This window comes from Pogoniulus pusillus, chromosome 26 (genome assembly GCF_015220805.1).
Source record: "Pogoniulus pusillus isolate bPogPus1 chromosome 26, bPogPus1.pri, whole genome shotgun sequence".
Taxonomy (NCBI): Eukaryota; Metazoa; Chordata; class Aves; order Piciformes; family Lybiidae; genus Pogoniulus; species Pogoniulus pusillus.
Window position 1 is genome coordinate 1,664,196 of NC_087289.1, and position 26,378 is coordinate 1,690,573.

At 54.3% G+C, this 26,378-nt stretch overlaps 1 protein-coding gene across 1 annotated transcript; it reads left to right on the forward strand.

Moving 5' to 3' along the window:
* Window positions 1-992: 992 nt before the first annotated feature.
* Window positions 993-26,378, forward strand: GPR149 (G protein-coupled receptor 149). The gene is made up of 5 exons (XM_064165772.1): window positions 993-1,089; window positions 4,024-5,069; window positions 6,504-6,696; window positions 7,870-8,267; window positions 25,283-26,378. Exons 1-5 carry the CDS (start codon window positions 993-995, stop codon window positions 25,859-25,861), a joined length of 2,313 nt encoding a protein of 770 aa, XP_064021842.1. The 3' UTR covers window positions 25,862-26,378.

Here is a 26,378-nt window from a genome sequence, read left to right on the forward strand (position 1 = left end):
CTGAGGAGCATTTTGTTCGACGTGCAGCCAGAAGGCACAGAGCTCTTACCAACTTGGAAGAGGAACTGCCAGAAAATGTGTGATTGATAGCTGCTGGCAGGGCCATGGGACTGGCAGGGCAGGGATAGTGGCTCAGGGGTGCAGAAGAAAAATACTCCAAAGCAGGGAAAATAAATTTCTCAGCTGTCGTTAGAATTGCTTCTAAACCCCCAACAGCCATGTGGCAAGAGCAGGGGAAGGTGACACAGGCAATGGGGACAAGCACAGCTCCAGCTGGGTGGGGACTGGCTGAGAGCAGCCCTGAGGAGCAGGCCCTGGGGGTCTGGGCTGGTGAAAAGCTCAGTAGGAGCCTGCAGTGTGAGTGCAGCCCAGACACAACCCTGTGCTGGGCTGCAGCAAGAGCAGTGTGGGCACAGGGCAAGGGAGGGGATTCTGCCCCTTGGCTCTGCTCTCCTCACACCCCACCTACACTCCTGGGTGCAGCTCTGCAGCCCTCAGCACAAGCAGGACATGGAAGTGTTGGAGCCAGGCCAGAGGAGGCCACCAAGATGCTGAGAGGGGTGCAGCAGCTCTGCTCTGAGCACAGGCTGAGAGAGTTGGGGCTGTGCAGCCTGGAGAGGAGAAGGCTTCCAGGAGAGCTTGGAGTGGCCTTGCAGGACCTGCAGGGGGCTCCAGGAGGGCTGGGGAGGGACTATTGAGAAGGTCTGGTAATGAGAGGAGGAGGAGGAATGGGTTTGGAGTGGCAGAGGGGAGATTGGAAGTGGATGTTAGGAAGAAGATCTTTGCAGTGAGGGTGGTGAGACACTGGAAGGGATTGCCCAGGGAGGCTGTGGAGCACAGAAGCACAGATCTTTGATCCCATTTTGTGCTTCTGTGCTCCACAACCTCCCTGGAGGTGTTCAGGACCAGATTGGATGAGGCCTTGAGCGACCTACATTAGTCATGTAGTCCTGGATGAAATTCATGAAAGAAACCTGCAGTCAGATGTTCTAATGAGCATCATTAAAGATCTTCTGAACGTTCGCTCGGATCTGAAAGTGATCCTGATGAGTGCTACTCTGAACGCAGAGAAGTTCTCAGAGGATTTTGGTAGGTGCCCTGCTTCCTGTCACTGTTCCTCTTGAGTCATTTAGGCACTGTAATGCAGGTCTCATCTTTTAGGATTGATGTTTATCCAAAAAGGTCATTACTTCAGGTTTACAAATGAGTGACCTGCTCTAGTGGGAGGTGTCCCTGCCTATGGCAGGGGGTTGGAACTGGATGAGCTTTGGGGTTCCTACCTAAGCCTTTCTATGATCCATTCTATGAGAAGGAATTTGAGGAAGAGAGAAGCTGGTGCTGTGTCAGGCAGCACTCAGAGATGGCAGGAGGCATGAGGCTGCTTTCCTGCAGTTTGGCACCCAGGCTGCTGGGCATTGCAGCTGGAGCTCCTCACTGGCTGCAGTGCTTGTGGAGCCTCTGCTCTCTGTTCACTGCTTTGCAGCAAAGGGGGGCTCTGCTGCAGCCTGCTGTGATCTGTCTCCTCTGCTTTGCTGCTCATTTCCACGAAACTTGTGGGAACTTAATAGCTTTGACACCATCAGATAGAGATGAAAACAATCATTTTGTCAGAGAATTGAAGGGGGGGGAGGGGAAGAGGGAGACAGGAGCATGTGCATCTCCACACCCAGGCAGCATGGCCATGTGCTTCCTGAAGGAGCCAGGCTGGAAAAGACAGGTCCAAACTGCTTCTGACCAGGCTCACACTGTTAATCTAAACATTTAGAACACTGTCCTTAATTCAGAGTTGACTTGCAGGGGCAGAGGTGACTGTGATTTGTAAATAGAAGGAAATGAGCCCTGGCCTTCAGCTGGCACAGCAGAGTAACAATCAATAGTCCAGCAGGACAGATAAATCACAAAAGCCAGGTCAGATCCTCTGCAGTTTAAGGCCAGATGGCTGGTCCACACCCAGGACAGTGCCTTGTGTGGAAGGCAGCATGGATGCTCCTCTTCTTTGCAAAGAGGAGTTCCTCAGATGAGTTGTCCTTTGCCCAGCTCTGATCCATGTGTTGCAGGCTCTTGTCGCATACAGGTGCAGATCTGTGCTCCCAATGCCTGTCCTGTCTGGGGCTCCAGCACCTCTGAGGATCACTGTTCCCTGTGCTCTGGCAGGAGGAAAACCACCCAAGCAGTTGAGCTGTTGGCTTGACACAGCTCATGCATCTCAAAGTGGGTGGAACTGAGCAAGGATCAGGTTGTTAGTAACAAGGATTGCTAACAGAGTGGATTTGTAACGTTACCCAGAGCAGCGAGTGACTGCAGCAGCTCTACAGTGCTGCCCTTCATCAGAGAACCTCTGCTGCATCCCCATCGTGTGTGTGTGTGAGCCCAAAGTGGGGCCAGAAAGAAAAGAGAGTCCTCCAAGGCTGACTCTTGGCTCCTCCCTTCTGTTCTCTCTGCAGCTCCCTGGAGGGTTGGAGCCGGGTGGGGTTGGGCTCTTCTCCCAAGGAGCCAGCAACAGAAGAAGGGGACACAGCCTCAAGCTGTGCCAGGGCAGGTTGAGGCTGGATGTTGTTAGGAAGTTGTTGTCAGAGAGAGTGATTGGCATTGGAATGGGCTGCCCAGGGAGGTGGTGGAGTGGTCGTGGCTGGAGGTGTTGCAGCCAAGCCTGGCTGGGGCACTTAGTGCCATGGTCTGGTTGGTTGGGCAGGGCTGGGTGCTAGGTTGGGCTGGAGGAGCTTGGAGCTCTCTGCCAACCTGGTTGATTCTATACTATTCTAAGCAAGAGACAAGAGAAAATGGTCTCAGGTTGTCTCAGGATAAGGTTGGCCACGAGGAACAATTTCTGCTCTAAAAGGGTTGCCAAGGTCTGGCCCAGGCTGCTCAGGGCAGTGGAAACCCATCCCTAGAGGGGTTTCAAAGCTGTGGAGATGTGGTGCTGAGGACCATGGTTTAGTGGTGACCTGGCAGTGCTGGGTTATGGGTTGGACTTGACCTTAAAGGTCTTTTCCAAGCCAACCCGTTCTGTGATCCTGTGATTGCTGTGAACCTCTCTGTGCGCGGCGTGCTGGGCAGCTTGCCAGCTTACAGGCTTCTCCAGCACCGCTCTTTGTCAGGAGGGAGCACCCCTGAGGTGCCAGCGTGCAGGCGAGGGGCTGTGCCCGTCGCTGCGGTCAGCCTTTGATGCAGCTGTGATCTGGATCGTGCGGGGAGTGAAAGTTTGCTGAAGGCCAGAGTGAGCTGAGGTCCCCCCGGGCGGGGAGCCGCTGCTCGGCACCGCAGGTACCTGTCGGCGGCGAAGGGTTGGCGCTGAGTGGAGATGCGTGTGCCGCGGGCGCGCTGCACAGACACGCGTGTGCGGGGAGCGGGAGCGCGGAGGCAGAGCAGACCCTCCCGCCTCGTTCGCTCCGCGCCAGAGGCTGCTGCAGCTCTGCCCAGGCTGAGCTGGGAGCGCAGAGGTGGGAAGGCAGGGAAGCAGCCCTGGGTCGTGCGGCGGAGCCTGGAGCAGCCCTGGGCTTTACGGGAATGACATTTGCGGCTGACATCAGAGCTGGGTGTTTGCTTTGGATTCCAGTGTCAGCATCGGAGGAGTGGCTTAGCAGGGACACTGCTTCAGCCTTCTGAGCCAGCTCGGTCTGAGGAGGTACTCACTGCCCTGCTCTGCCACGCTGCTGGCTCCTCCCTCCTGCAGCTCCGAGCGGCGCAGGGTGAATCCAGCAGCCTCTCCTTCCTACTATGTCTCTCCCTACTACTAGAGCCTGAACACACCCAGCGTCCTGCCTCGGTCGAGCCGAGCTCCTGAGCGCCTGGTGGCTGTCAGCATGAGCGGTGTGGGGCTGCCACCAGCGCCTGAGTGAACCATCCGGCAGCAGGGGCAGGAGCGTGGAGAGCTGCGTTTCGTCAGCACCTTTCGGACTTCATTGTTGCCTGATTTTTTGGAGAGCATGAGTTGTCCTGGTCACCAAGGGTGCTTTCACCTGACTGTCTCTTCCTCAGACACCACAGAAGAGAGGCTAGGAAAAGAAAGAAACTTGTGATGTGGAGCTAACAGTTCTGGTTTCAGCTGGGGAAATTTTGCAGAGTCAGTGAGAAGGAAAGGGGGAAAAACTGCAAGGACGATGCCGGGAACGCCTGGGAATGTGTCACAGAATGGAACGAGCTTCCTCCCTGAAAATCCCAGCAGCATGGACAAGCCTGGCGAGCAGAGAACTTTGAATGCCTTCCTCTTCTGCTCGACTTTGATCCTTGCATCCACAGCGCTGCTGGGCAGCCTCTATTCCCTAGTTTGCCTGCTGAAAATGCAAAGCAAAAGCACGGTGTCGATGATCGTCACCTCGCTGGCCATAGACGACTTGATCAGCATCGTGCCAGTGATTGTGTTCATGCTCACTCAGTGGTCCAGTGATGTCCTCCCCCAGCCTCTCTGCACCACCTCAGCCCTTATATATTTGTTCCAGGGCGTTTCCAGCAACCTGAAAGGGTCTCTTATAGTTTCTTACAACTTCTACACCATCAACAAATCTGAGCAGAGGAGCTGCAGCAGTTCCGAGCGACGGGTGAGCATGGCCCAGGCCGTTCTTACCATCTGGATTCTCAGTCTGCTGATCTGCATTCTGCCTCTCTGTGGCTGGGGCAGCTACATCCCCACCTCCTGGGGCTGCTTCACTGACTGTGCCAGTTCCTACATCTTGTTTTTATTTACTGTCTACTCGCTGTGCTTCTGCCTCCTGACGGTGCTGTCTGTGCCTCTGACTTACCAGCTGCTGTGCTCGGATGAGCAACAGCTGCTGCACCTCGACTACCAGGAAATCTCTCGAGGCTGCATCACCCCAGGGACTCCTGCAGCCTGCAGCTCTGCTACCCCGTCTCTGTCACTGCTGGACCCTATGGAGCAAACCCTGAGGCATTTCCCAAGCCCATGTGCAGGCTCGGAGGCAGTTTGTAGGAAAGGTGTGGCTGAGAGCAGGGCGCTGGAGCCTCCCTGCCTGAGGAGCGTGCAGAGCAGGAGCTTCACTGTGGGCTTTGCCCAGAAACGGTTCTCGCTGATTCTTGCCTTGACAAAAGTCATTCTTTGGCTCCCAATGATGGTAAACTGGCAGCTGCTTTACTTTCTGCTGCTGTTCGGGTGGGGGTCAGTTGGTGTACCCTGCTTTGGAGCTCTAATGGGGGTCAGTTGGTGTGCCCTGCTCTGGAGCTCCGCTGGTGTTTGGATGGGGTCAGTTGGTGTGCCCTGCTCTGGAGCTCTGCTGCTGTTTGGATGGGGTCAGTTGGTGTGCCCTGCTCTGGAGCTCTGCTGCTGTTTGGATGGGGTCAGTTACTGTGCCCTGCCCTGGAGCTCTGCTGCTGTTTGGATGGGGTCAGTTGGTGTGCCCTGCTCTGGAGCTCTGCTGCTGTTTGGATGGGGTCAGTTACTGTGCCCTGCTCTGGAGCTCTGCTGCTGTTTGGATGGGGTCAGTTGGTGTGCCCTGCTCTGGAGCTCTGCTGCTGTTTGGATGGGGTCAGTTGGTGTGCCCTGCTCTGGAGCTCTGCTGCTGTTTGGATGGGGTCAGTTACTGTGCCCTGCCCTGGAGCTCTGCTGCTGTTTGGATGGGGTCAGTTGGTGTGCCCTGCTCTGGAGCTCTGCTGCTGTTTGGATGGGGTCAGTTGGTGTGCCAAGCTTTGGAGCATGAACAGCAGCTGTAGCACTCATGCTTTGCAGTGCAGCTCGTGCCAGCAAAGTCCTTTGCAGCAGGTCTGTGTCACTTCATGAGCTGAACTGTCAGCAGCTTTGGCAGAACCTAGCTCAAGGGGATGTTTACTGTGGCAGCATGCAGGGATGGCCATGTCCACCCTTCTGTGTTGCCCACTGTGCAGGCAGTTGTTGAGCACCTGGGCTCTGCTTTCTGCCTCTCCTCGTGGCTGGAGTTGTGACTTTTGCCAGCCTGCCTAAAAAAGGAGTTTGTTAGGAAAAGGAGCTTTGCTGGCATCTTTGTAAGGTCTGTGTGTTGGGAGGGAGGGAGGTGGTGAGTGCTGGCCACGTGCATGCAGCAGTGTGTTTGGGAGGAGGTACATCCATGTGTAACCAGATAGGAGTCTGCTGAGGAGAGGATGTGGCTCTGGGGCAGCATTAGCCCTGCCTGCAGGGTGGGTACAGCCCTGGCCCCTGAGCTGCTCTCTTGAAAAGTAGCGTTACAGAGCATCTGCAGCACAGCTCAGGGCAGTGCAGGTTCTCTCCTGCACCCCCCCCCAGGAGGTGGCCTTCCCTGTACTGTGCAGCAAGGACTGAGCCAGCAGGCTCTTTGGGGTGCTTGTCTGAATAATGCTGTGGTGTCTGCATTGAGCTTACGTGAGAGGTTTCTGAGAAACACAGAAGGGGGAGGCTCTGTCAGTGTATTTCCTCCACTCTCTTAGAAGCTCAGCAAACATGAATGACCACCTGTGTCTTCTCCTTGTGTCACACTCCTTGTGAGATGTCCTCTTTGTTCCTGGAAGTATCTCATGTGCCTGCAGCGATTTCCATTCCAAACTGCTGTGCCTTTCAGATCCAAATGGTCGTCCAGCACATCACGGGTTTCCAAAGCCTCTCCTTCGAGACACTCAGCTTCCTGCTGACCCTGCTGGCTACCACCCTCACCCCGGTCTTTGTCCTGTCGGAGCACTGGATCCACCTGCCCTGTGGCTGCATCATTAACTGCAGGGGGAATTCCTATGCGGCGTCTTCAGAAGAGCTCAAAAGTAAGTATGGGAGGTGGCACCCAGCAGGAGTGCATTGTATGCTAAGAGGAGAGGAGGTTAGTGACGGTGACCGTGCTTTGTCCTCCTTGAAACTGCCCCTCCAAATGACAGAGCCATTCTTCATAGCAACACATGACAGCACCGCCGTGTGGGGCTCCTGGGTGGGGAAACATAGAAGCTTGGCTGACTTTTGCAGGTCACAGTCAGATCTTTCAGCAGAGGCTGATGGACTCAGTCCTAGTTTTGCCTTCTCCTGTCCTGGGAAAGCTGTACCTCAGCAGCTGACTTCTACTGCTCAGCTGCATTAAACCTGCTAAACACACCTAATGTGTGCTAACGGTGAGCACATCAGAAGAGGAGCTGTGGCTTGTACCCAAGCTGCTCACCGAGAATCAGTGACACGAGAGAGCAAAGAGTGAAGGACATGCTCCAGGGGAGGGGTCTGCACCTCGGGGTGTTCATGCTGCCAGCTGAAGAACTCCTACACAACTTTAGAGTAAAACAGAAGGAAAAAAAGAGAGGAGTATAACTGCATGCTGGGAGAGTTCTTTCTTCTCAGCAGCTCATCCCTCCTATGGATAAAAGACTGTCTGTTTCTAGTAGCAGTTAAATAATTCACCCTGTGGTTTAAAATGCCATTTTCATTGTGTCTGCTTTTCCTTCTTGGGTTTGACTCTTCATACAACATTGCTGGAGTGGGTCCAGAGGAGGGCAGTGGAGCTAGGGAAGGGCCTGGAGAATAAATCTTACAAGGAGTGACAGGGAGCTGGGCATGGTTGGTTTGAAAAAGAGGAGGCTGAGGGGAGACCTCATTACTGTCTACAGCTACCTGAAGGGACACTGTGGAGAGGCTGCTGCTGGGCTCTGCTCACAGGTAATTTGTGACCAAGCAAAGGGGAATGGCCTCAAGCTGAGGCTGGGGAGGTTTAGATTGGACATTAGTAAAAAGTTTTTCACTGAGAGAGTGGTCAGGGACTGGAATGAGCTGCCCAGGGAGGTGCTGGAGTCACCCAGCCTGGATGTGTTTCAGGGTGGTTTGGATGTGGTGCTTGGGGCTGTGGTTTAAGGTGAATCTTGCAGAGCAGTGTGCTAGGTTGGGCTTGGTGCTGCTGAGGGGCTGTGCCAGCCTGGGTGTTCCGGGGTTCTGTGACTATTCATTCCCTCTCTGCTTAGCCAAACGCAGGGCGTTCGAATTCAACCTGTCCTTCCGGCAAGGCTACGACATCTATAGGATCTCCCGCGGAAACCACCGCCGCGATGCTGATGCTGGATCTGCCTCCCACCACAGCCTGCTGAGCTGCGGCGGCAACAGCTCCAGGGCAGCTGGGCGAGGGAGCTGCTCTGCGCCCGCTGCCGGCAGCAGGGCGGCGGAGGAGCGCTCGCAGGGCGGCCCCGCGGCCTTCAGCACCACGGCGCTGGACAGCGACCCCGCGGCCCGGCAGCCTCCGGAGCGCAGCCAGAGCGGGCGCGGGGAGGGCGCCGAGAGGAGACTGTCCCACGAGGAGAGCCCCCAGCCGCAGCTCTCCGACTGGGAGTGGTGCCGGAGCAAGTCCGAGAGGACCCCGCGGCAGGTAAAAGGCAGATTTGTCCTCCTTGCTTTGGGCTGGTAGAGCAATTGCCTCAGCAGGGGAGGAGAGCAGGTTGGACTGGCAGTGGAACTGTCCCCCAGCACAAGGAGGACGTGGAAGTGTTGGAGCCAGGCCAAAGCAAGGCCACGAAGATGCTCAGAGGGCTGCAGCAGCTCTGCTCTGAGGACAGGCTACAAGAGTTGGGGCCTTGCAGGCTGGGGAAGAGAAGGCTTCAAGGAGAACTTGTAGTAGCCTTCCAGTATCTGCAGGGGGCTACAGGAAGGCTGGGGAGGGACTACTGACAAGGTCTTGCAATAACAGGAGGAGGAGGAATGGGTTTGAACTGGCAGAGGGGAGATTGAAATGGATGTTAGGAGGAAGTTCTTTGCTGTGAGGGTGGTGATCAGTGAGATTCTGTGATCCACAACCTCTTTGTAGATCTTCAGGGCCAGGCTGGATGAGGCCTTGAGCAACCTGTTCTAGTGGGAGGTGTCCCTGCCTATGCTGGGGGGGTTGGAACTGGCTGAGTTTTGAGGTCCCTTCCAACCTAAACCATTCTGTGGTTCTGTGAAGTGCTCTTGGTCCCTGTGGTAGTGTAGTGTCTTTGACCAGAAACCCTACTCAGCACTGTGTGTGTTTGTAATTCCACAACAGAGCTGCTGCTTCTCTGGAGGCTTTCAAGACCCCTCTGGATGCATTCCTGTGCAACCTGCCCTAAGTGATCCTACTTTGGCAGGGGGATTGGACTTGATCTCCAGAGGTCCCTTCCCAACCCTTACAATTCTGTGATTCTGTGATTTGAAGAGTCCAATCTTGCAATAATTTCTCACTTGTCTTCTGAATCACAGAATCACAGAGACCTTTGGGTGGGAAGGGACTTCTGAAGCTCATAAAGTCCAGTCAGCAGGACAACTCCAGCTAGAGGAGGTTGCTTACAGTCCCAAACAACCTCACCTGGAATGGTTCTCAGGATGTGGCAACTGCCAACCCCTTCTGGGTAACATAGGCCAGGGTCTTATCACATTTCTTCCTTTTCTCTGGTCTGAATCTCCCTGTTTTAGTTCAAACCATCACCTTTGGACTGTCACAACAGGCCCTGCTCAAAAGTCTGCCTCCAGCTTTTGGATTGGCCTCTTTAAGTCCTAAAAGGCCTCCAGAACATCTCCTTGGAGCCTTTTTTTCTCCAGGCTGAACCACCACAACTCTCTCAGCCTGGCCCCACAGAGAGGGGTTCCAGGTCCTCAGGTCATTATTGTGGCCTCTCCTGGCCCTGCTCCCACAGGTCCATGTGCTGAGGACTCCAGGGTTTGGTTTCAGCTGCCAGCCTGCAGGACATGGTCTGTTCCAGGTGCAGGGTCCTTGTTGGCCTGTTCCTTGTCATGCTGATAGTAGCATATCAAGAAGCAGAGGGGCAGTGATTGCTGCTGCTTGGAGAATTCTGGCTCTGCCATGACAAACACTGTAACTGCCCTGACGTGAGCAGGAGACAGGAGTCTGGGGCACAATGAAGTCAGAAGCCAAAGGCAGTCTGGCTTGGCTGAACTCTGAGGGTCTGGGTGTGTGGTGTGGGACTCAGAAGACATTTGGTGTTACAGTGGGTGGCAGTGAGGTCACAGCTTGCATGAAGCCCACAAAACAGGGGGCTTTAGGTTGGAAATGACCTCTGGAAGTCACCTAATCCATCTCCTGCTCCAAGCAGGGCTGACTTTCAGCCAGATTCACTTGCTCTCAGCCTTTGACACACAAGAGGTAAGATGTGTAAGATACATTTTCTATCTAAAGGAGGGAATCTCCTCTCCCTCTGACAAACATGAGCTTATCCTTTGAGTCAAGCAGGAATTTGTTTGCTATTTCAAGCCTTGACTGATCTTCCCTTGCATGAGAGAGCAAATGCTGGCTCTGGGGCAGTGTGCAGTCATGAACTGCTCTGTGGACAAAAGTAAATGATGGCTCAGGCTGGTTTTAATCTCCTAGGTCTTGCTGACCCCTTGTGTGCTTTGTAGAGCCAGGGTATCACTAGGTTCATTTGAACTATGGCTCTCCTTGCTGTAGTTTCCAGATGAGAGTTGAAGTTTAAAGACAGGATAACAACTTCCTTTCCCCACCTCCCGTGGCTGCCCTGTCACACTGCCAGCCTGTGGCTTCCAGCACAGCAGGCACCAGCACAGCAGGCACCAGCACCTCTTTGTGGAGCAGCTTGCACCGAGCACACGTGGAAGGCTTTGTTTGCCCTAGGGTTAGAGATGTCACTTTTGGATCTGCTTCTTCCCTGCCTGCATTACAAGGAATCCTAATTCATCCCCTGGTGACATTTTCCAAGTGCTAACCCAGAGTGCAGCTGCCAGGCAGCGAGGCTCCTGCGGTCTGAAAGTTCAAGGCTTGGGAGCTGCAGATCTGGCAGGCTGTGACATTCAGCAGCAGCTTCCAGAGCTTCACGGTGCTGACATTTGCTTTGCTGCTGGAAAAGGGCAGAACAGAAAACTCCAGCAAGCATGGCAAAAATAACCTTAATGCATTTCTCAAGTGTGTGTTGGATGAAAGATCGATCTGGGCCAAACACTGAAGAAGTTGAAAGCCACCTTTTGTGTTTGTTCTGGCTTCAAGTCCCTGAGCATCTGAGGGAAGTCACTTTCCCTTCATCGCCCTCCATTTCTCACCTTGGTTAAATCAAGAGCCTCTTCTTAGCATTTATGTTATTTACACTTCATCTGTCAGTTTAATAGGCAGCTGGGGAGAAGGCAGCAAACCTTAGGAAGAAATGGATCATTATCCCAGTGGGATAAAAGTGCCTGTCTCGCCTCCAGTGTGTTCAGACTCCAAGTGCTCCCTCACAGAGAGAAATGCAGATGTGCTGAGCAGAGTGCTTTCAGCTTTCCTTTCAGTGAGCAGAGCCTGGAACAGTTAGAGGCCAGGAGGAGCAGCAGTCAGACCTGGGAACTGTGTCCCTTCCGTGCTGTGTTTCAGTGTAGCAAAGGGCAGAGGTGCTCAGCCTGAGAGCCTGACAAAAACAGCTCAGTGCTTCTGCTTGTTGCAAAGTAGGCAGGGAGAGAGCTGCTCAAATGCAAGCCAGGAAAGATTCATCTTCTTATTCTAGCCTTCTTCTTTGAGGAGTGTCTAATTTGCTACATGCCATTGAGGTGCCTCAAAGCTCAGCCCCTGCCACAGCCAGGGACACCTCCCACTAGAACAGGTTGCTCAAGGGCTCATCCAATCTGGCCTTCAACACCTCCAGGGAGGTTGTGGTGCACAGAAGCACAGATCTTTGATCACATTCTGTGCTTCTGTGCACCACAAGCTCCCTGGGAAACCTGTCCCAGTGTCTCACCACCCTCACTGTAAAGAACCTCTTCCTAACATGTAGTTTGAATCTTCCTTCTAATTTAAACCCAGTCCTCCTCCTCCTCCTCTCATTACCAGACCTTGTCAATAGTCCCTTTCCAGACCTCCTGGAGCCCCCTGCAGATCCTGCAAGGCCACTCCAAGCTCTCCTGGAAGCCTTCTCCTCTCCAGGCTGCACAGCCCCAACTCTCTCAGCCTGTGCTCAGAGCAGAGCTGCTGCAGCCCTCTCAGCATCTTGGTGGCCTCCTCTGGCCTGGCTCCAACACTTCCATGTCCTGCTTGTGCTGGGGGTTCCTTGATGTAGAGTGCTGAGTTCCTCTACACCTGCAGTGTGTTGCTGCTGGCCATCCTGCTGCCAGCTGCCTGCTTACAGGCTGTGTTGTCTTTGCTTTCTGGAAGCAGCCCATCACCAAGGCCCCCCAAAGGCAGCAGAGATGCAGTCGTTGCTTGTTACTTTTCCTGTTGCCCAGTCTGTTGGGTGGAGTAGGAAGAAATGTCTGATCAGATGAAGCTGAGCCTGAGGTAGACTTGGAGAATTTCCCTGCCAAGAGTTCAGGCAACCAGAGCTGGCATGGGGATGGGGTGGGGGCTGGCAGAGACTTCTGTGCCTTAAGAGAGAGGACACCTGCAAGAGGAGGTGCTGGGGGGGAGAGGGATGTTACAGTAACTCTGTCCTTGGAACTCCTCCTGGAAATGCTTTATTCATCCTGCACCCCAGTCCCAAAGAAATGCAACACTCTCCTTTGCTCATGTTTGGCCTCTCTTCAAGTTCTGTTCACTACTTCTACAGCATGGCTCTGCTGTAGGGGCACTGCAAGTGGCAACAGAGTCACTTCAGCAGAACAAAGCCTGCTGGCAGCCAAAGGGGGACATGCCAGCATGGCTCCCTGGGAGTGAGAAGCAAGTGGCAGGTGCCCCACAGCATCACAAGTGTAAAGCATTAACCAGGACATGATGTGTCTTTACTTCTGGTTTGCACATGATGAGGCTTGGACTGACTCAGCTCCCTGCCTGCTGCTGTGTGAAGAGGTGAGAAAATGTCTCTGACTCCCCAGCTCCTTCCTCCCCCCTCAGGTCCATTCTGCTCCCTCTTTAGCACTTTGCAGTCAGTGTGTTCACCTCAAAGCTGTGGGCTTGCCTCTCCTTCCACATGGGGAAAACGAGAGCAAAAATCAAGCTGCCGTAAATCCTGCCTTGCTGCAGAGCCAGCGCCTGGCAGGGGCCGTGCTGCTGAGGGGAAGGCAGAGGAGGGGATGCTGAGTGCAGGGCTGGGTACCAAATTGCTCTGTTTACAGGCAAAACGTCCTCTGGGGCTGCATCCCGAGGCAGGGCCAGGGCTGCGTTTCTCCCATTAGCACTAATGGAAGGCAGGAGGCTGAAGCACACGCCGTGCCCTGCGGAGGGGCCCCGTGACGGCTCTGCCCTGCCGAACCAGCCTGGCCATCGGCGCTGCGGCTCCAGCAGGAGCTGCTCAGAGGTGCGAGGTGGCTGCAGCCATCTCGCTGTGTGGAATTGCTGGCCCCTGTGTCGGGTCAGGCACAGCTGCAGGCGGCGTCTGCTGCTCTGCCGTGACCGAAGCGCTCAGCTGCACCGCCGAGAACTAAAGTGTGCTGGGTCCAAAGCTGGCCAGCCCCCCTGGCTAAAGAACGGTGCCATCCGGGGGTGCATCAGGAAAAGGGTGGCCAGCAGGGCTAGGGAGGCTCTTCTCCCCCTCTGCTCTGCCCTGGTGAGACCACACCTGGAATCCAGTGTCCAGTTTTGGGCTCCCCAGTTCAAGAGAGACAGGAACCTGGGGAGAGAGACCAGTGGAGAACCATGAGGATGACTGGGGGACTTCAGCATCTCCCCCACGGAGGCTGAGAGCCCTGGGGCTGTTTAGTCTGGAGAAGAGAAGGCTGAGAGGGATCTGATCAATTGCACAAATACCTGAGGGGTGGCTGTCAGTGGCTGGGGCCAAGCTCTTCTCACTGGACAGCAGCAATAAGCCAAGCAGCAATGGAACAGAGAAGGTTTCACCTCAGTGTGAGGAGAAACTTCTTCTTTCCAGTGAGGGTGGCAGAGCCCTGGGGCAGGCTGCCCAGAGAGGTTGTGGAGTCTCCTTCTCTGGGGCCTTTCAAAACCTGCTTGGATGCATTCTTGTGTGACCTACCCTAGGGGATCCTGCCTTGGCAGGGAGGTTGGGCTGGATGACCTCTGCAGGTCCCTTCCAACCTCTGTGGGTCTGTGATTCTGTGATTCATTTCAGCTGAAGGGCAGTTGGCCAGCAACGAGGACTCTGGGGTGTGAAACTCAACACCTGCAGCTTGTGAACATGACTTTGTCTTTGCTGATTTTAACCTTGCCTGGTTTGCACAGTGGGGTGAAGGTGTAAGCATCTCCTAGCTCAAGACACAGCCCTGCTGGAGAGGTGGAGCTCCTGGACAGCTTCTTCACAGGCTGCCCCCGGGGTGAGAGCAGTAGGCTGACAGCAAACGTAGGTGTGACACTGGAATGGTGTTAGAAGGTAGAGCTTTGCCCGGTAAAATGACCTCTTGGCTCTGGTAAGAAACTGGGGCTGGCTGGAGAAGTCAGCAGGTCAGGAGCAGATGTGAGTTGGTTACTATCAGCAACTCAAACTTCATCAGAATGGGAAAGAAAATCCAACCAGGTTTGGGTGAAGTCTGTAAGCAGCAAGATGAAGTCTGTGCTGCTCTGATCCCAGCCCCCCAGGAGGGTATCCCATTAGGTTAGGTGGAGCTTTGTCACACTCTGCATGCAAAACTGCTTTGGAAAGCTGCTGCTATTTGTACATTTGATGTCACAGCCACCCTCAGTGCTCCCAGGGAAGAGAGCTCTCAGCTGGACTGACACCAGGAGAGGTGGCACGTTCTGGCTGACCTCACTGCTCACTTTCCTACTGGGAGTCAGGCAAACAAGGGATAAGAAGTCTCTCTTTTCCCTCTCTGAGCCTCAAGTGGCACCTGCAGAAGGCTGCCCTGTTTAATTTGTGCTGTGAAAGCAGGCCTCTTTATTTTCCTGTCATTTCCAGTCTTTAAATGAGCAGTGAGAAGGGAAGTGGTGACTTTGATTTAGCTTTTTGAAGAGCAGGGTGCCAGACAGGATCTGTGATGCCTTTGATTGGCTGCTGGAGCTGTGTCACTGCCTTGGAGTGATAGTAATGATGTTGCAGCTGGCTGGCTCCTCAGCCTCTCTTCTGTGAGTGAAGAGTTTCTCCATCAAAGTGATTCCTCAGGAATAAAAGTGGCAGGAAAGGAGGAGCAGGCAGCAGGGTTTATTTGTGCCTGTATAGACCAGCTGTAATTGAGAGGGAGAGAAGAATGGCCCTTGTCCTTCCCAGCTCCTGCACAGCTGCAGCTCCTGAAATCCCAGCCCTCCTCCCCTGCCTAAAGAGACTGAGTGTGAATGTGGCAGCTCATTTGTTCTCTGCCTATACTCCAGTGCCTTCGGGCCACAGAAATCTCCCAGGCCTGCTGTACCTTAGATTATTTCTCCTTCAACTTGATGCCTCATCTCTGAGTTGCCTCAAGCAAACTCTTTGAAGAGACTCTCTGTTTACAACCTCCTTATGCGCTGCAAAGAGGAGTAGGGAGAGGCTGTGTAAGTGGTTTGCCTGGGAGGAGCCAGCCCTGCACGTCTGCAGCTGGGAGGTGTTTTAGCCGTGGTCAGCACACAGCAGCTCTCTCATCAGCATCACAACCAGTTCAGTAAACACCAGGCAGAGCAGAAGCTGAGTGACAAATGGACTTGCAGATTTTCTCTGCTTTCCTCAGGCCTACACAGCTGTACTCCCATGATCACAGATGTCAGGGGCTGGAAGGGACCCAAAGAGCTCATCCAGTCCAACCCCCATGCCAGAGCAGGACTACACAGGAACACATCCAGACAGGCCTTGAAGGGCTCCACAGAAGGAGACTCCACAGCCTCTCTGGGCAGCCTGTGCCAGGGCTCTGGGACCATTCCAGTCAAGAAGTTCCCCCTTGTGCTGAGCTGGAACCTCCTGTGCTGCAGCTTCCATCCACTGCTGCTTGTGATCCAGGCAGCAGTGAGCAGAGCCTGTCCCCTCTCTGCTGCCTCCCAGCCCTCAGATAGTTATAAGCACTTATTAGATCCCCTCTCAGTCTTCTCCAGACTCTCAGCCCCAGGACTCTCAGCCTCTCCTCATCAGGCACTGCTCCAGTCCCTCATTATCCTTGTAGCCCTCTCCAGCAGGTCCCTGTTCCTCTTCAACTGGGGAGCCCAAACCTGAAGGCAGAACTCAAGGCAAGTTTGAGTCCTCTGGCAGTTTGCTGCAATGTTCTGCCTGGGTTCTTCCTGCAGGGGATGTTCCCTTGGGTGGCAAATCAGTGTAGCCTTTCACCATCACCTTCTAACTTTGCTCTAAGGAGGACCAAGTGGTGTGGTCCTTACAGTGCTCTTTGATCACATTCTGTGCTTCTGTGCTCCATAACCTCCCTGGAGGTGTTCCAGGCCAGGTTGGGTGAGGCCTTGAGCAACCTGCTCTAGTGGGAGGTGTCCCTGCCTATGGCAGGGAGGTTGGAACTGGCTGAGCTTTGAGGTCCCTTCCAACCTAACCCATTCTGTGATTCTGTGCTAGAGATGTTCAAAACCCACCTGGACCTTTTCCTGTATGACCTTCTCTATGTGAACCTTCTTTGGCAGGGAGCTGAACTTGATCACCTCCAGAGGTCCCTTCCAAGCCCTACCACTCTGTGATTCTTTTCTTGGCTGCTTCTCTTGCACTTCCTCCTGCTCATTGACTCCAGCTGCAGGTCTGCCCATGCTGGGCAATGACAGACAGTAGTATTCAGGTCATCTGAAGAGAGCTTGTCTATTCTTGTCAAAGCCTATTAGCTCCAAATTTACTGCAGTCAGCCTCTCAAAGGGCAAACCATTGCAGTAATTAATTTTACTGCAGCTAATTTTTATTTTCAGGGAAGTGGAAGACTAAGGCTCTGTTATTGGGAGACAGAAAACACATTGTCACTGGGAGGAAACGTCAGGATCCTTACTGGAAACATGCTGAAAATAGAACTTTGCAGCTGGAGCTGTGTTCCACCTAAGCAATTAGGAATGCAAACTCATTAGAGCTTCCTTTAGATTGCTTATATTTCTGTCTGGGGAGGGAGCAGGGCCCAAGGGACTGCTGTTGGGCTGGAACACAGCAAAACCTGCTGCTTGTTCTTAGCTCTGCCACCAGGATGTTCTGTAGGCTTTGCAGAGTCACTCCCTGGTGTGGGACCTGACACCAAAGCTCTCCTCCAGGAGTCTGGTCTGAGCTCTGCTTCTCTGTACCACTGATGTTGAACCTCTCTTGTTCATTACAGGGGAATGGGTGGGCAGAGGCCAAGGGGATGAGATTGAACAAGGCCAAGTGCAGGGTTCTGCACTTTGGCCACAACAATCCCAAGCAGCACTACAGGCTGGGGCCAGAGTGGCTGAGAGCAGGCAGGCAGAGAGGGCCCTGGGGGTGCTGGCAGAGAGGAGCTGCAGAGGAGGCAGCAGTGCCCAGGTGGGCAGCAGAGCCAATGGCATCCTGGGCTGGCTCAGGAGCAGTGTGGGCAGCAGGAGCAGGGAGGTTCTTCTGCCCCTGTGCTCAGCACTGCTCAGGCCACCCCTGGAGTGCTGTGTCCAGTTCTGGGCTCCTCCACTGCAGAGAGATGTTGAGGTGCTGGAAGGTGTTGAGAGCAGGGCAGCAAGGCTGGGGAGGGGCCTGGAGCACAGCCCCGTGAGGAGAGGCTGAGGGAGCTGGGGGTGTGCAGCCTGCAGCAGAGGAGGCTCAGGGCAGAGCTCATTGCTGCCTGCAGCTGCCTGCAGGGAGGCTGTAGCCAGGTGGGGTTGGGCTCTGCTGCCAGGTCCCCAGGGACAGAAGAAGGGGCCAGAGTCTGAAGCTGTGCCAGGGCAGGTTGAGGCTGGATGTTGTTAGGAAGTTCCTGGCAGAGAGAGTGATTGGCACTGGAATGGGCTGCCCAGGGAGGTGGTGGAGTGGCTGTGCCTGGAGGTGTTGCAGCCAAGCCTGGCTGGGGCACTTAGTGCCATGGTCTGGTTGGTTGGGCAGGGCTGGGTGCTAGGCTGGGCTGGGTCAGCTTGGAGCTCTCTGCCAACCTGCTTGAGTCTATGAGTCAATGATTCTGCCCTGGTTTGTTGCCCAGACACAGGCATGTAGAACCATGTGAGACACCTTAGAGTGCCCCACATTGCCTCCAGCCTCTGCCTCAGGGGGTCTCCTGATAGCCCCCTGCTATACTTGGAAGTTCTTTGGGGAGCTCCTGAGTCCTCTCTGGTCCCTCTGATGGCCCCAGGCAGCTCTGTCTGGGCAATTAGTTCAGGCCTTCTGTGTCTGAGCTCACAGCCTCCTGCACAGCTGGGGGGGCAGCTCCTGACAAGGGTGCACAGGAGTATCCTCCAGACACCTCTTCTTTTTCCCCTGGATCATGGCAGAATCCAGGCTCCAGAGCATCTCTTTTCTTCCCCCAGCTGACCTTTTTTAACCATTTTAATGACCTCTACCATATTGCAGCAACAATTTATTGCCTTTAGAGTCAACCTGAGCTGCGAGTGAGGTCGTGGAGCTGTGAAGAGGTTATCTGTGCTTTTGGCTGCTAACAAGCCTGACCTGGCTGAGGAGCTGCTTCTGGAGCACTCAGCTTTCTTCTCAGGAGATGGAGTAGTAACTGGTGACTGTGTTTGGAGAGTGGAGCTGTTCATGCTTTCTTTTCCCTGCTGTGCAGTCATCTGCTCCCTGAAGCAAAACATTACCAGGGAATCCCAGGAACTGCTTACCCAGGCTGGATGATGTTCTCTGCAGGTGCTAAGCACTGGAGAAGTGGCACCATGAGTTTTAAGATCCTTGTTAGAGGATGAATCCAGCTGCACTTGATGTAAAATGCAGAAGCTCTGCAGAAGGATTTGGTGCATGGAATGTTGTTAGCCTGGAGGAATTTCCTGGGCTCCCTTGAGCAGAGTAAATTCCTGATCACTTCTGGAACAGAGCTTGGCATCAGTGTGGTCAGGGGGCTGGAGCACCTCTCCTGTGGAGGCAGGCTGAGGGAGCTGGGCTTGCTCAGCCTGGAGGAGAGAAGGCTCTGGAGACATCTAATAGCAGCCTGCCACTACCTGGAGGGTACAAGAAGGCTGCAGAGGGACTGTTTGCAAAGGCCTGCAGGGATGGGATGAGGGCAGTGGCTTGAAATGAGAGCAGACTTAGGCTGGATGTTAGGAGCAAGTTCTTTACCTTGATGTGGTGGAACACTGGAAGAGGTTGCCCAAGGAGGCAGTTGAGGCCTCATCTCTGGAGATATCCAAGGTCAGTCTGCACAAGGCTCTGAGCAGCCTGCTCTAGTGGAGGATGTCCCTGCTCACTGCAGGGAGCTTGGGCTGGTTGACTTTTGGAGGTCCCTTCCAACCCAACCCATTCTTACGATTCTCAACATCAGCTGTAAGGGCATCAGGAGCAGGGTTCAAAGCTGCTTGCAGCTGCACATTGCTGACTCCTTTGTGAGCTCCCAGCTCTGCAAATGGCTGCTCAGCTCCTGCAGACACCCAGGGGAAGCAGGAGCAGTGCTCTGCACCCTCAGGAGGCACTTGGCAGCATGCAGAGAGAGGCTCTGCTTTGGCTAGTGCTGGAAGTGGAGTTTTCTTTGACTGTAGGTTCAGCCTAACACCAATTCATTCATATTTCATGTGCCTATAACTATTTCATGGCAATCCAGAAAGAAAAGGAGGTTTTGATTTGGTTTCTGTCAGTTTGCAAGGAGAAATAAAAGAACAAGTCCTGTAAAAATACCTTCCCCTTCCCTGCCCCCTCCAGAAAGCCACTGGGATCAAAACCTGATTTTCCAGGCAGGGAGGGCTGGAAATGGCCTTGGTAGGATCATTTGAAAACTCAAAGGGCTCTTGGTGAGCCTTTGCTCACTGCTTTGAGCATGCCCAAGTGGAAGCCTTCCTGCCCAGCTCCCGTGGGCCTGGTTATGTCCTCTGCAGGGGATGGGGATGAAGCCTCCCTAATATCCCCCTTCTAGTGAACCCAGCTCCAAGTCTGCTCAGGCCACCGGGACAGGCCAGGGGAGCCTGCTCTGCAACTGCAGTGAGGATGAGGAAGGTTTGCCTCATAGCAACAACAGCTGCCTCTGTCTCCTGTGGAATGTGGGAGGTGGATAATCTAATTTATAATGAAAGGATTTGCTGGATCAATTATGCAGATGCCTGTGTTGGGAAGGCAGCAGCACTCCTTGAGGAACAAGCACATCTGTGATTTATTTCAGTGTAGGCTTTTGTCCTGGCTCATGAAGAATGCATGTGCTGGCACAGGGAGTCCTCCAGCCACAGCCCTGTCCCACCTCCTGGCAGGCACAGCAGCCTCCAGCCACCCCAGCAGGAGCTGCAGGGGAGGGGATGCCCTCTGGGAGGGAAGCACTCCACAAAAAGTCAGGCTGGGCACGGAAGGGCCTGGGGGATCACAAACTGTGCTTGGGCCAGCAATGGGATCCTGAGGTGCATTAAGCAGAGTGTGGCCAGCAGATCAAGGGAGGTTCTCCTCCACCTTTGCTCTGCCCTGGTGAGACCTCATCTTGAGTACTGCCTTGAGCTTTGGGCTCCCCAGTTGAAGAGGGACAGGGATCTGCTGGATCTGCAGAGGGCTACAAGGATGATGAGGGGACTGGAGCACTGCCTGGTGAGGAGAGGCTGAGGGGCCTGGGGCTGCTTAGGCTGGAGAAGAGGAGATTGAGAAGGGAGCTAATAGATGCTTATAACTATCTGAGGGCTGGGGGTCAGCAGGGGGACAGGCTCTGCTCACTGCTCCCTGGGATAGGACAAGCAGCAATGGATGGAAGCTGCAGCACAGGAGGTTCCAGGTCAGCACAAGGGGGAACTTCTTGACTGGAAGGGTCCCAGAGCCCTGGCACAGGCTGCCCAGAGAGGCTGTGGAGTCTCCTTGTGTGGAGCCTTTCCAGGCCTGTCTGGATGTGTTCCTGTGTGCCCTGAGCTGGATTGTGTGGTCCTGCTCTGGCAGGGGATTTTGATTGGATGATCTCTTTGGGTCCCTTCCAACCCCTAACACCTGTGATCCTGTGCTCTGTGGGCAGCAGCAAACATCCCAGAGCTGGAGATCTTGCAGCATTCCCCAGGGATGAAATGGATGTGGACATATATTGAGCAACTTGACAGCTGTTGCTTCTCTGAGGCAAACCTGCAGAAGGCAGATCCAGTGGGAGAGTTCTGGCTCTGTGCTGGACTGCAGCTTGTGGGAAACCCAGCAGGCATTTTGTGGTGTTAAAGCTGCCCCAACATAAAGAGAGCAAGTCTGGCTCAGAGTGCACTGGTTGAGGCATGCCATGATGCTTGTGATTGAAATGCTTGAGCACTTCCCAACTGACCTTCAGGCCCATTTCAGAGTGCTGGGTGCTGCACCTGGGGCACAGCAACCCCATGAACGCTTCAGGCTTGGGGCAGAATGTCTGGAAACTGCCCAGCAGGAAAGGACCTGGGGGTGCTTGTTGGTAGGAGCTGAATAGGAGCCAGTGTGTGCCCAGGTGGCCAGGAAAAGCCAGCAGCATCCTGGCCTGGATCAGCAGTGGTGTGGCCAGCAGGAGCTGGGAGGTGATTGCGCTGCTGTGCTGGGCACTGGTGGGGTCATACACTGAGTCCTGTGTGCAGTTTTGGCCCTCTCACCCCAAAAGGGACATGGAGGGAATGGAGGAGGTCCAGAGAAGGGCAACAAAGCTGGTGAAGGGTCTGGAGAACAGAGCTGGGGAGGAGCAGCTGAGGGAACTGGGGGTGTTCACCCTGGAGGAGGCTGAGGGGAGACCTCATGGCTCTCTACAGACAGAAGGAGGTGGCAGTGAGGTGGGGGTTGGGCTCTTCTCCCAAGTATTAGCTGACAGAATGTGAGGAAAAGGCCTGAAATTGTGCCAGGGGAGGGTTAGGTTGGAGAGGAGGAGAAATTTCTTTGCTGCAAGAGTGGTCAGGGATTGAAGGTGTTCAAGAAACCCTTGGCCATGGCACTGGGGGCTGTGGTTTAATGACAGTGGTGGTGCTGGGTTGGTGGCTGGACCCAACGACCGTGGAGGTCTCTCCCAACTAAAGCAGTTCTCTGGTTGTCTGCAGTCAGCTGTACCAAGGTAACTGTGCTGTGCATGTGTGCCTGTGCCCAGTGAGGGAGCACCTCCTCCTGTGCCCCCTGCGTGCACACCCAGGAGCAGGCTCCAGCGGCTGTCAGCTCTCTGTGTTCCCGCAGCTGAGTGTCTGATCTTGCCTTCACCTCTCCTCGTTGGAGGTGAGCAAGGTCTCAGCAAGACAAGTCTTCCCAGGATCAGAGTGGCTGGTAGCAAGGCTTCCTTGTCCTGTGTGGTTGCCATGGATTCCACAGCAGAATGGGATGGATGAGAGGCAGAAAGGCTGGGGCCAGCTGGGGGTGTCTGCGAGAGCACTGCACATCCCGTACGGCTCTGGTGCAACACACCCAGGCCTGCAGCTGCACAACACTGCTCTGCTTATGTGGGAATAATGAGCACTCTGGGTGTGTACCTAAGACTCTCAAAGCTGCTGAGCCACAGAGGCTGCAGAATGGCCCTTGGGTGCTTTATGTCACAAAAGATCACTTTCTGTACCTCTGGGCTCCACAGCCTCCCTGGGCAACCTGTGCCAGTGTCTCACCACTCTCACTGCAAACAGCTTCTTCCTAACCTCTACTTTCTCCCAACCTGCTTGATTCTGTGATTCTATGAACCCTCAGTGAGGCTCTGCAGAACCTCAGTCTGGGCTTTCTTTGCTCTCTGTGCCTACTTCTGCCATGGCTTTTGTTCTGTCCAACATGAGTCACTGCATGGTCACCCCTCCACGGTTAAAAATGAGCATCTGGATGGCTTGAGAGGGACTCAGGATCTGTCCAGCAGCACTGTGGAAGGGAGCAGATAACAACCTAACACTGGGTCAGCTACACAGGCCATGAATGCAGCAGCAAGCCATGGCCTTGGCTCTCTGGCAGGCACTGGCAATGATTCCTTTGTCTGATGCCTTCATTCATTTGCAGCCTCAGAAACAATATTTTCCTTGCAAGTGCTAAAAGCTCCTGACTGGAGCTTGACCTTTAGCACTGCAGAGCTACTTTTATGAATTTCCCTTCTCTGCCTTCAAGCCTCTGAAAATTTCTCTGCTGATAAATTCAGCTTTGTTCCAGAAAAGCTGCCCTGGATGCCCTGTGGGATGTGTGTGGCAGGAAGGTTCTGGATGGGCCCTCTGGCCATCCTGGGGGTGGTGCTGTAAATCCTTGCTCCAGATTCCCAGCTGACACCATTGGATCAGTCAATAGGATTGGCACTGGAAACAGAAAGTGCACAAAAAAAAACCTTCCTTGGATACAATCTGAGAAGTTGTTTGGGAACATTCTGCTTGGTAGCTGAGCCATCTAACCCCAGTCAGCTGGTGGAGCTAAGATTTAATTAAGGGAGACAGATGTTCAATATCTATATTGATGTTCTGGACCAGGAGATTGAGTCCAGCATCAATAAGTTTGCAGATGACACCAAGGTAGGAGCAGCTGTGGATGTGTTGGAGAGTAGCAGAGCCCTGCAGAGGGTCCTGGCCAGGTTGGATGGGTGGGCAGAGGCCAATGGGATGAGACTGAACAAGGCCAAGGGCAGGGTTCTGCACTTTGGTCACAACAACCCCAAGCAGCACTGCAGGCTGGGGCCAGAGCGGCTGAGAGCAGCCAGGCAGAGAGGGCCCTGGGGGTGCTGGGAGAGAGGAGCTGGAGAGGAGGCAGCAGTGCCCAGGTGGGCAGCAGAGCCAATGGCATCCTGGGCTGGCTCAGGAGCAGTGTGGGCAGCAGGACAAGGGAGGTTCTTCTGCCCCTGTGCTCAGCACTGCTCAGGCCACCCCTGGAGTGCTGTGTCCAGCTCTGGGCTCCTGAATTGAAGAGAGATGTTGAGGTGCTGGAAGGTGTTTGGAGAAGGGCAGCAAGGCTGGGGAGGGGCCTGGAGCAGAGCCCTGTGAGGAGAGGCTGAGGGAGCTGGGGGTGTGCAGCCTGCAGCAGAGGAGGCTCAGGGCAGAGCTCATTGCTGCCTGCAGCTGCCTGCAGGGAGGCTGTAGCCAGGTGGGGTTGGGCTCTGCTGCCAGGCAAGCAGCAATAGAACAAGGGGCCAGAGTCTGAAGCTGTGCCAGGGCAGGTTGAGGCTGGATGTGAGGAGGAAGTTGTTGGCAGAGAGAGTGATTGGCATTGGAATGGGCTGCCCAGGGAGGTGGTGGAGTCTCTGTGCCTGGAGGTGTTGAAGCCAAGCCTGGCTGGGGCACTTAGTGCCATGGTCTGGTTGGTTGGGCAGGACTGGGTGCTAGGTTGGGCTGGCTGAGCTTGGAGCTCCATTCCAATCTGCTAGATTCTATGACTCTATGTTGTCAGCACAGGGTCCTGATCTCAAACAGTCTTCTGGTGTCCTTCCTCTCTTTTTGGTGCATCCTTTAGGATGCCATCATCTTCATCTGACGAGAACATCTGGAGAGGAGCCTGTGAGAGGTGCCTCCTGGTGTTGGCTGTCTGGTGGTGGACTGGCTGCAGTGCACATTAAGTGTAGGCTGTTCTCATCAAGCCTGTGTAAGCTGAGTCACAGTCACTTGGGGCTTCACTTCTTGTACTGAAGTGTGTAGTTACAAAGCACTTTCTCCACTTTGGAGTCATTAATGCCAGGTTTTTGAAACTCTGTGAGGAAAAATCTGCAGCAGTAATCACTTTTTTTACCCATGTACTGGGGACTGGTGAGGCCACTCCTTGAATATTTGGTTCAGTTTTGGGCTCCTCTCTACAAGAAGGATATTGAGGTGCTGGAGCGTGTCCAGAGAACGGCAATGAAGCTGGGGAAGGGTCTGGAGAACAGGGCTGGGGAGGAGCAGCTGAGGGAGCTGGGAGTGTGCACCCCCCAGAAAAGGAGGCTGAGAGGAAACCTTGTGGCTCTCTACAACTCCCCAAAAGGAGGTTGGAGCCAGGTAGGGGTTGGTCTTCTCTCCCAAGGAACACACAACAGCCTCAAGTTGCCCCAGGGGAGGTTTTGGTTGGACTTGAGGAGCAATCTCCTCCCAGAAGGGTTGTCAAAGCCTGGCTCAGGCTGCCCAGGGCAGTGGTGGAGTCTCCATCACTGGAGGGGTTTCAAAGCTGTGGTGGGACAGTATCTGAAGGGGGCTCCAGGAGGGCTGGGGAGGGACTATAGACAAGAGCTTGTAACAACAGGATGAGGAGGAATGGTTTGAACTGGCAGAGAGGAGATTGAAACTGGGTGTTAGGAAGAAGTGAGGGTGGGGAGGCACTGGCACAGGTTGCCCAGGGAGGTCGTGGAGCACAGAAGCACCCAATGTGATCAAAGATCTGTGATCCAAAACCTCCCTGGAGGTGTTCAAGGCCAGGCTGGATGAGGCCTTGAGCAGCCTGTTCTAGTGGGAGGTGTCCCTGCCTATGGCAGGGGGGTTGGAAGTGGATGAGCTCTGAGCTCACTTCCACCCTAAAGCATTCTATGCTTCTGTGGTTTAGTGGTGCTCTGGCAGTGCTGGGGTGAAGGTTGGACTTGATGTCCTTCAAGGTCTGTCCAAGCAAAACCCCTCTGTGCTTCTGTGCCCCCCACATGACCAAACCCAGCGTGGCTGCCTGGTTTCTGACGGCTCCTGCCTTCGGTAACAGCTGCTCCCTCTCCTTCCAGCGGGCAGGCGGCACCTTGGCCATCCCTCTGTGCGCATTCCAAGGCACTGTGTCTCTCCAGGCACCCACGGGAAAAACCCTCTCCCTCTCCACCTATGAGGTAAGCACTGAAGGGCACAAAATCACTCCCACCTCCAAGAAAATCGAAGTCTATCGCTCCAAAAGCGTCGGGCACGAACCAGACCCGGAGGAGTCTCCTCAGACCTTTGCTGACACCAGCGTGAAAATTCACCTGGAGGTGCTTGAAATCTGTGACAACGAAGAGGCCCTGGACACTGTGTCAATCATCAGTAACATCAGCCAGTCCTCCACCCAGGTAAGGTCTCCATCCTTACGGTACTCACGGAAGGAAAACAGGTTTGTCTCCTGTGATCTGGGGGAATCTGCCTCCTACTCCCTCTTCATTCCCTCCAACAACCCCGACAGCGACATCAACATCTCCATCCCAGACACTGTGGAAGCTCACCGGCAGAACAGCAAGAAGCAGCGTGTGGAAGGGGCTGGGGGTGGGTATCAGGAGGAGATCCAAGTGCTGAATAAAGCCTACAGACAGCGGGAGGAAGGTGGCGACAGCAGTTAAAGAGCCTTTGTTGTAGGCTGCTCACCCTGATCTGAGGGACATTGCTCCTTTTGTTCTTCAGTTCTTTCCAGTGGGGTGGTGAGACACTGGCACAGATCGAAGATCACATTCTGTGCTTCTGTGCCCCACAACCTCCCTGGAGGTGTTCAGGACCGGGTTGGATGAGGCCTTGAGCGACCTGTTCTAGTGGGAGGTGTCCCTGCCTATGGCAGCGAGTTGGAACTGACTGAGCTTTGAGGTCCCTTCCAACCTAACCCATTCTGTGACTCTCTGGTTTAGTGGTGCTCTGACAGTGCTGAGGTGAAGGTTGGACTTGATGCTCCTCTTGACTCAAGGTTCCCTAACATTTGCTTTATTTGGGTGCACTGTTAAGTAGATCAAAGCTTTGACTGGCACGTGGATGGGGTGACAAACACTGAAGTGCTTTACAGCTTTGCCTCGTGAGTTTCAAGTGATTTCTAGATCTGTTTATTTGAGGACCATGTGTGTCTAAAAGGGGTCCTAAATAAAGTCTGAA